Source organism: Brassica rapa, chromosome A02 (genome assembly GCF_000309985.2).
Source record: "Brassica rapa cultivar Chiifu-401-42 chromosome A02, CAAS_Brap_v3.01, whole genome shotgun sequence".
NCBI classification, from domain to species: Eukaryota; Viridiplantae; Streptophyta; class Magnoliopsida; order Brassicales; family Brassicaceae; genus Brassica; species Brassica rapa.
The window spans coordinates 29,683,945-29,693,949 of record NC_024796.2 but is presented as its reverse complement, the minus strand read 5'-3'; the positions used below and the strand labels follow the sequence as shown (position 1 = coordinate 29,693,949).

Below are 10,005 nucleotides of genomic sequence, written 5' to 3'. Positions count from 1 at the left end.
TTGTGTCCCATCAAAGTCCATTGGCACGTGAAGCAGAACTACAAAGAGTAGTGGCGAGTGAAGATCACAATCACGAACTTTTTTTTTTTAAACTAAAACAATCACAAACTTCAACTACCGTTTAAACTACTCGCAGTGGAACATGGTCGCTCAACATCCAAACCTAGACAACATCACTCAGATCTTCAGCTTCAACTACAAATCTCTCACTCCTTACGCTGGACTAAGTAAAACTAACTCACTCTATTGTTCTATCTCTCCCCTCTCTGTGGGTGATCATGAAGATTGATTCTTTTTGTGTTTTTTTTTGTAGATGATACGGTCATGTTATGGGGAGTGAAGTTCTATAATGACTTTTTATCGGAAGCAGGGCCTCTTGTGAATGTGGAGTCTGAGATTCTGTTCCGTAAGGATCAAGCAACGTTTACGTTTGAGAAAGGATGGGCTTTTCCTCGTAGGATCTACTTTAATGGAGATAATTGTGTCATGTCTCCTCCTGACACTTACCCTTTTCTTCCTAACGGTGGTTTCAGGCAACAGTTCTCTGTCTTCCCCGCTGTGCTCTTACCTGTTCTTCTCTTCTTCTTGTTCTCCACGTAACCTAAGATTACTAGAGTTATGAGGCTCCGGCTGGTTTGTTTTGTATGGTAGAGGTTAATGATTCATTTATTATATAGTTTTTATTTTTTATTGTGTTCTGTCTTTGACTCTTTGTAGATTGTCGGGAATACGAAAAAGGTTGTAATCTCAGATATACATTTTTTTCAGGCTACTGTTATACTGTACATTTTAATTTATGTTTACTCTGTGATACGCAATGGTTTATATGGACATACATATCATAAACCAACTATGGTGTTCAGACTTCAGACCATACAAAGCTGAGAAGAATACTCATTCTAGCAACAAGCAAAAGAAAATGGGTCAGATGTAACTTTGATGGGTCGTTTGTTAATGGGAATGTAAGTTGTGTAGCTCCTCTAAGGTTGTTAGATTGACTAAGATGAAAAAGGTTTCTAAGCTAAAGGAGATAAGTTGCTTAATATTGTGGAGAATGAAATAATGACAATGACATTGACAATGCAACATTGTTGGAGATAAATTTGCACTCAAGTTGCAGTAAAGCGTGCAATAAAAAAAATTCTCTTATATTTTAGGTGACTGAAAGTTTGATGTTGAGGTATTCTAGCAAGGAACCTCAAATATATTTTTAATTTTTTTTCTATTTTTTATTTTAATCTTAATTAACTTCATTAAATATAAGTAGAAGTAGATTTTTTATAAATAAATAATATATACCTACTAAAATAAAAACCAGAATATTTTTAACTTATATATGGATATTTTAGTTTCACCAAGTGATTAAATCTTTAACTTCTTAAAAGAAAGTGTATCGACTTAGAGAGAAGGTTAAAAATGGTCCATATGCATAATATTACTTTATATAATAACTAATTTAACATATTTATATATTTTATGTATGAATAACATGTATACATATATAATAAATTAGAATATATAAGTGAAATATGATTTTAATAATTAAAATGATACAAAAACTAATATTGGTAAAATTATAGTTCGTAAAATGATAAATAAATAGTGTTTGGAGATAGAAACCTCATAATTTAAAAATTTGAAGACTTGTTGGAGAACCAAAAATAAATGAATTTGAAGGTATGAAATCTTGTTAGAGATACTCCTAGAGTGATAATGAGAGTAATATAGCTCATTAATGGAAACTTTATTAGTTGCACACTGTCACACTGGCTAGTTAGTAGCTTTTTAAAGGTGACTGATATTAAGAATCATGAAATGGTATATAAATGAATTTATAACTAATAATTCTATTTACTTTATGATGATTCACTTCTAGCTACGCCTCCAAGGTTCACGTCTAAGTGCTCTTTTTACACCATGTTAAAATTTATAAAAAAATTCTATGATTTACAACATTGTTAATAATTTTTTTTATAGATTTGAAATTCAGATCTCATGGTATATAAATGTTAATGAACCTTCAGTTAAATGATTGAAATCACGATCAATTAGTAGTCTTTTACACCCTCATGGTATATTCTTGAAAATATTTTCATTTGAAGTGAACTAAATTCAGTCATTTTTTTGGGAAAATAACCAAATATTGTTCTTTCTTTTTCAAAAGATAAGTATTTGATTGGGAATCATACTGGGTATCAATGTCACTAAAGACGACACACAAGATAGAAAGAGATGATGGACTCGCAAAATGGGGCTTTGATTAGTTGTGTAGCAGAGAGAATCTCATCCAAAACAAGACAAAGTGAGAAGTTGCTTTAGAAAAGTTTATGTGCGCTGTCGATTCCACATTTGCACCTAAACCCTAAAATTGCCATCCTTCCATAAAAGCAAAGAAAGCAATAAATGTTTTAAAGTATGTAAATCAAATATGGACGTCGATAAACTACTTACATGGATATCTAATCGATCTTCTTTGGTTTTTCGTGTGAACAAATCATAGTACTTTTTGTCATTTTTCTAACAAATGAGTTGACGTCGATGTAACACACTTAAGATTTATTTGCAGTCACCCCTGTCGAATGGTTTTAAAACTCCACTAGATTCTTAATACGTGTCAAGTTTTGATGATCCCAGAATTAACTTCGAAAACGGGACGTTGTTTCCCTTGTGGCAAAGCTATATAATAACTGTGGTCGACATAGTTGTTTGAGAAATCCCATCAATAATACTAATTTGCTTTTTTATCAAAAAATAGTAGTGCATTAGATGAAATTCTCAAAATAACAATCATTAAAAAAGAAAAAGTATCTTACTATATGCTCTAAACCAAACCCTAACATACATATAGAAGTTATGAAATTATTATCTGTGAATAACTCATTGAGATATATTTTATCGTCAGAAGTAGTATAAATTCAGGAATTATTATGACCTTTAAATAAAAACATAAACATTTTTTTTGAAACATTAAAAAAAAAAAAAAACATAAACATTTAAAATCAGAATTAGAGAATAATTTAACTTTTTCTCTTTAAGAAGTTTTAGTTAAAGATGTATTATAGTAGTCTATCTATATAACGGAAAACTCTAAACACACTATAAATTGGCTTAACGGAAGCACTTCTAAACTGGGAATTAGCAAGACACCGTCGGTCTGTCACATCTCTCTTAGCAGTTGGCTGGGACAGATGCATATTAATAACACTTCGCTTGGATTTCGAGGAAGTAGTTTTATCATTTATGGCATGTATGAAATAAGAGAATACATCTCTTATATCATTTGAAATTGAATCTCTTTAATATGACATCACTCTCCTCTCCTATTATAGAAAAAAGAGCTGGTTTACTAAGTATCATGATCATGGTCCTCTAGTAAGAATTTCGTTTCACTGTTCACACAAAAAAAAAAACAGTTCACATACCATATGCGCACAAAATATCATGTACTGAGTGTGGTACACACACAGATAAAAGACAAGGCGTGATGTTAAAATGGTCCTTAGTTGAGATATGCTCGTACAACAACAAGCTTTAAGCGATCAATGTACATTTTCAAATTTCACAAAAGGATGATTCGATATAAACATTAATAATGAAAATTATGGGGTTTATGTCCACTATATATTGGCATAAAAGTTTGACAAGACAACGTGGGATATAATATATGCGGTCTTCAGATGTGGACTTAACATAAGGTATGAGAAGAGAAAAAGATCCAAAGTTCTGATCTAAGAGGGCAAACATGTATCGTACCAAGGAGAGAACCGAACTTATGTTAATAACAATTCAGAGAAATCAAATATGTTTGGGTACTACCCATCCATTTAGATGTTTAAGGCTCATCAACACCCAAATGAGGCAATTTTGGTATATACTATATAGTCTATAACACTTTTACATACATTTGATTTGAGCGAGCATTTTGTTTATGCCAAAATATTTGCTTACCGAACACCCTTTAATATGATGTACTGAAATTTAATTGTTTCTGATCAAACAATAAAAAGAGAAAAACAAAAAAAAACACGTCCCAAAAAACAGAAAATAATAATAATAATTAAGCTGATTACTTGGATAAGTTATCAATTCTTTCACAATTTGATATTTCATTCAATTATCAATCGTACTCGCTCAAATATCTTTCAGATCAATTTATGGTGTGCATATATATCACGCAGAGGTCAGACATGAAAATTATTAATCATGTGACCGACATGAATGTTGTTTGTTAACTTCTTATCGGAACACGTTCCCTGTTCCGACACCACAAAAAAAAACAGTTGAACCTTCAGACGAAATTATAGTTCTAATGTTTGATTATAACTCTTGTCGCAGTCTATATGCTAATCCTACAAGGATTAGTGTGACTACAAGTCTACAATAATACATTACCAATTGGTCACTTAAGATCGTTAGACGAATCTTATGGGTCTTACTATACTGTCATACCTAATAATTACTTCAACAAAAAAAAATCACACCTAATATTTTTTTATCTTTTGCAAATGAGTTAGTTAGTCAGCGATATAGTTAGTTAAAGAGGTATATACGAAAATGGTAATTAGTATGGGTTTTTTTTTTTTTTACATCAAGAGTATCATACGTTTGAGATTCTCTTCTCATATATAGGCTTACTCTCTCTTTTCCGTCAAAAGAGAAAATGTGATTGCATCAATTGAATTATTTCTAGTACTCATGAACGAATCTTATGGGTCTTACTATACTGTTATGCATGTTGGTCCAAAAGCTCTACGCTAGCCTACATAAATTTTCATTTTAAAAAAATTTAGTTATGCTAAATTTTTGCTGGTGTGGTTCAGCCTAGAATGTTGAACAAATTTAGTAAGCGACAACTGGACTCAACGCAAATTAAAGTATTGATAAAATATAACAAAATGTATGTTTTCTCCATGAAGCCATATACAATATATATAGTAGTTTTGCTGTCGAAACATATAAAGAAGGCATTTTTTTTCCTTTAATACTCATTAAGATTTGAGTTCTTGATCTGCTTATTCTTAACCTCAAAAGCAATGTCAAGAAAAGACCGTACGGTACGGAAACAACGTAAGCCAAAGGGGAGGCACAAAACAAAACTAACGAACAAGTTATCAATACAGAAGAAAAGAACCTATGAGAACTTGACAATACATCATATGGTATATTTCCCAAACAGCCCTTAACTTTATTGCAAGTTTGGTCTCTTCCACTCTATGTGGCTTTTCTATCTGTTTCCACATATATATCGTCTTTGTATTCACATCAACGTACCGTATTTATACAACATCACTTACGTCACTGTTCACATGCTTACGTCACTGTAGACTCACGCGAAACCCAAGATCCACGCTGAATCAAGTCCACACAGTAAAAAATAATAAATGAAATACAAAATTATCATTCGACACAGAAGATACCCAGAGAGAGATAAGAAAGAGATACTTTGGTCATTTCAGGGTTATCGTTTCTCTCTCTTGTTCTTGAGGTTTTGAAGAGAAAGAGAGATGGGAAGGGGTAGGGTTCAGCTGAAGAGGATAGAGAATAAGATCAATAGGCAAGTTACTTTCTCAAAGAGAAGGTCTGGTTTGCTCAAGAAAGCTCATGAGATCTCTGTTCTCTGCGATGCTGAGGTTGCTCTCATCGTCTTCTCTTCCAAAGGCAAACTCTTCGAATATTCCACAGACTCTTGGTAATTATTATCTTTTTATTTAACTCATAAACTATATATTGTATTATATATTCACATCGATCATATCCATCTGCTCTCTTGATTTTTAAATTTTAACTAGATTTGTTTTATCATTCAATTCGTACGTCTTGATCTAGATCGTCGTCAGCCTTGAAAACAAATCTAAACCTTGTCCTTGTGTGATGCATATCTACTGTAGATTTGTGAGTTCCCTAAGAAGTGGCTCGAGAAATTAGGGTTTTTTTTGGGATTTTACGTATGTTTATTTTCCTTGTTTTACTCAGATGAAACTAGCATAAAAGTATGATACTTACGATTTGATTGCCTCTTTTGGTGTATGGAAGCACGTGCACACAGGAACGTACGCTTATGTATGCAAATACAATATATAATACTTAATTAATAACATATATTTGAAAGAATTGATTGAAACAATGAAAAAAAAAACAATAAAATAAAGCATTTAGAAGGATATGGTATAATCCAATGGACATATTATGACGTTCAACATGTATGTAAGTTCGTACTGGTGTAAATGCGTTTTGTGTGTTTATATATGTTTGTTTGTACGATCATATACATATATTGCTTAGATAACTGAGTCAAGAGGGAAACTCGAATCTTGACATTCAATATGTACGTATATTTCTATGATGTTTTGTGGATTCACCAGTCACCATAAACCAGGTTTTATATACATTTTTGTGTTATATTCTTACTTTTAGTGATGTTTGTCAGTTTACCAAACCAGGTAACCTTTTAATCAACATTTAATGTTATGTTACACATTAGAACATGTGAAATTGTAGTATGTATATTAATCAATTAATAAAGTACACTTTTATTTTTATTTTATTTCTTGAAACCTAGCATGGAAAGGATACTTGAACGCTATGATCGCTATTTGTACTCAGATAAACAACTTGTTGGCCGAGACATTTCACAGAGTGTAAGTCTTAAGATATGGTTTTACTTCTACCTGTTTATTTCACAAGTATCACTATGTTATATATCTTCGTTGTAGTAACTAGTATCTATCGTATACCAATTACTGTTGTAGGAAAATTGGGTTCTAGAACATGCTAAGCTCAAGGCAAGAGTTGAGGTACTGGAGAAGAACAAAAGGTATATTAAAAATACATTTTTAGTACTATAGTGTCTTCTATCTATTGCATATATTCAAATTAAGATTCCGAAGCAATCAGGCTTTTTTTTTTTTTTTTTAATAAAATCGCAATTAAACGTACTAGTTATATATAAGAGTACCCGAAGTCAACTACACTTTGGGTTGAGCATAAATGTTTACAACTTGCGTCCATAAACACATAACTTAAGGGGAAATGCATCATACAATTCATGGATTTCGTTATTCTCATGACATATATATAGTAACACGTACCATATTGATTCAAGATGTACTCATCTTCGAGATTTCTTGATAATATACAATAATAGAGGAACTTTCTGTTTGTGTCCTGTATCCTCACAATGTTCAATATTTTCTGTAAGGGAATTTGATCACAAACTTAGGCGTAATATCACATAGATAGCAATGTACCATAACAACCACAATGCTTATATAATCACAAAAATGAAAATTCGCAGGAATTTTATGGGGGAAGATCTTGATTCATTGAGTTTAAAGGAGCTTCAAAGCTTGGAGCATCAGCTCGATGCTGCTATTAAGAGCATTAGGTCAAGAAAGGTAATATGAGAACGTTAATACATACAGCTACATATGAAGATAAGTTTCAGATCGAAAAGTTGAGTTCGATTATATGAATTCGAGTGAATTTTATGATGGTGTTATTTTAAAAAATTTATGATGTCTGCAGAACCAAGCTATGTTCGAATCCATATCAGCGCTCCAGAAGAAGGTAAAGTGTCGCAATAAATTACATCATCAGAACAATGAATTTCTGTATATGTAACTTTACTTCTTTTATTTAAAATGTATCAGGATAAGGCCTTGCAAGATCACAATAATACGCTTCTCAAAAAGGTTAGTACAACTTTTTGAATTACATGGTTTTGTTTTGAGTTAAAGTGGAATTGAAAGAGCTGTGAATGAGATAATTTCCTAAGTATTTCACCTCACCAAATTTTACAGTAAAATATTATTTCAACAATATATTATCACATAAGAATATGAATATATATATTTCTGTAATTAAATTAATTTACTATAGAAATGTGTACAAGTTTTATACTACTACAATAGGAATTTTTATCAAAATTTGATATAGATATATAAATGTGGAAAAATGTATTCTATGTATGTAGTATTTACAATACCATATATTTATGGTGATTGTTAATTTGCTTGTTTTAAATATTTATTAAGTGATTTTAAGGGTTTTGCACGCTGACTATGTAACTATTAATGTTTATTCAATTTATCTTCTTTTGCATAAAAAAATGGCATTACTACAGGTAACTCAACCAATTAGAAATAGAACTGCATAATACAAACAACAAATATCATGGAATTACTGCATAGATACTTGAAGTATAAATCATCTATTCTGAAACAAAAAAAAGCTATAAAACATCAATTATAGAGTGAAACTGATAGAGTAGTTGTTTTCTATAAAAAAAATGCTGAAACGTAGCTATATATAGGCGTCAATATAAGTTGTAGAACTATATATATATAGATTGATCGAGTAATTGACCTAGAACATTGATAAAACATGCATATATCTATTGCTCTTATTATCTATTGCGTAAATTTTACTAGATGCATATAGTGTATTTGTAAACTCCAGTGGTTATTTTTATATTTGTATAAAATTTATCATAAGAACTATATTCACATAGTAATCATGTAGTATATATTAACAATGACAAAACTTCTGATATGATAAGATTAAGGAGAGGGAGAAGAAAACGGGTCATCAAGAAGGCCAATTAAACCATTGCTCCAACAATTCTTCAATTGTTCAGCCCCAGTACTGTTTAACCTCCTCCAGGTCTCCTCTCTTTTCGATGATACTTCAAATTAGATTTGGAGATTGATTAATAGTGTAATATACATATCTAGATGTGAATGATTCAGTTTAATTAATTATTAAATGGGCAGAGATGGCTTTGTGGGGAGAGTTGGGGCAGAGAATGGTGGTGCATCGTCATTGACGCAACCAAACTCTCTTCTTCCGGCTTGGATGTTACCTACGACGAATGAATAGAATTATCTATATATGATAAAATAATTAATGCTTGATATTTTCATAATATATCTCAGCATTTTTATGATCATTAATTATTAATACTGATATATGTTTTAGCTACTCTTTAAAAAATTTATATATATGCAATGATGGACTTACAGTGTCAAGACATATGTACGATGTCACTAGATTCAATGCGTCTTAAGAACGAAGATTGATATATATCTTTGTGATGATCTTTGATGAATGATGATGTATTGATACTCTTTTTTTTACTGTGGCACGTGAAATCAATGTATCAGTATTCTATAGTTTGTAAATGTGTTCATTCGCTAGGTTTATGAATGTATAAATTTGTTTATTCAACTTTGCTCAAATTTACTCTTATTGTAATCTGCTCAGTATGGTGCGCTTTAAAGTTGTCAAGACATAGTACCGCGTGGCACAAATGATTATTATGACTTTTGTAGAAATAAAGAAAAGGTTAGTACAAATAGACAGAAGAGATCATTACTAAATTTTTTGGTAAGTTGCAAAACCACATTATACCTTTAAATACATGTTACCAGACGAATGCATCTTTCTTTGAAAAACTCTTATAATACTATTTTTGAAATAACAAAATGTCATTAACATGAGAATTGTAATAGTTTTGGTAGATTTGATGGCAAATACCACCTGTCTTTTGACACCCCTTATTTGAGGATTTAAACATTTATATGAACCATTTACCATATTTATTCTCTTTTATTTGTTGTCTCTTACTCTATTTCTATCCCAATTTTAATTGCCTCGATTATATTTATACACGTTGGTTATTTTTGTTAGTGTTTCTAAGTCATGGCGTTCTCTATTAGGGATATATTTTGGACAGCAAGATGTGTCTTGATGCCCAAAATATCCCTAATATTTTTATTCAAGTGACTTTGCTTTAGGATTTTAGCAATGAGGTACTGATTATATAAGCATTGTAATTTATACTCAAGTAGTACAATTACCAAATCTATATACTTTACAACACAAATTTGTATGACAGAATTTTCTTCTGTACACAAGAAGAGTATGAAGATGAAAGTTGTAAGACTTTATACAACTTTAACAATATATACTCATTTACTTTTGTAATGTATAAACATACTATGATAA

The 10,005-nt window shown here is 31.0% G+C and overlaps 2 protein-coding genes across 2 annotated transcripts; both read left to right on the top strand.

Moving 5' to 3' along the window:
* The first annotated feature begins 142 nt into the window (after positions 1–142).
* LOC103854925 (protein COBRA-like) lies at positions 143–600 on the top strand. The gene is made up of 2 exons (XM_009131891.2): positions 143–227; positions 314–600. The coding sequence occupies exons 1-2, from the start codon at positions 143–145 to the stop codon at positions 598–600; spliced, it is 372 nt and encodes a 123-aa protein (XP_009130139.2).
* Positions 601–5,271: 4,671 nt separating this feature from the next.
* LOC103854924 (agamous-like MADS-box protein AGL8) lies at positions 5,272–9,226 on the top strand. The gene is made up of 8 exons (XM_009131890.3): positions 5,272–5,689; positions 6,560–6,638; positions 6,750–6,814; positions 7,295–7,394; positions 7,525–7,566; positions 7,650–7,691; positions 8,558–8,661; positions 8,772–9,226. The coding sequence occupies exons 1-8, from the start codon at positions 5,505–5,507 to the stop codon at positions 8,875–8,877; spliced, it is 723 nt and encodes a 240-aa protein (XP_009130138.1). The 5' UTR covers positions 5,272–5,504; the 3' UTR covers positions 8,878–9,226.
* Positions 9,227–10,005: the final 779 nt, after the last annotated feature.

Excerpts from the sequence above, each read along its gene's own strand:
- LOC103854925 (XM_009131891.2), top strand. The coding sequence starts at position 143 with ATGGTCGCTCAACATCCAAACCTAGACAACATCACTCAGATCTTCAGC. Across the intron at positions 228-313 it reads CACTCCTTACGCTGGACTAA|ATGATACGGTCATGTTATGG; the intron begins GTAAAACTAACT and ends TTTTTTTTGTAG.
- LOC103854924 (XM_009131890.3), top strand. The coding sequence starts at position 5,505 with ATGGGAAGGGGTAGGGTTCAGCTGAAGAGGATAGAGAATAAGATCAAT. Across the intron at positions 6,639-6,749 it reads GCCGAGACATTTCACAGAGT|GAAAATTGGGTTCTAGAACA; the intron begins GTAAGTCTTAAG and ends TTACTGTTGTAG. Across the intron at positions 7,567-7,649 it reads TATCAGCGCTCCAGAAGAAG|GATAAGGCCTTGCAAGATCA; the intron begins GTAAAGTGTCGC and ends AAAATGTATCAG.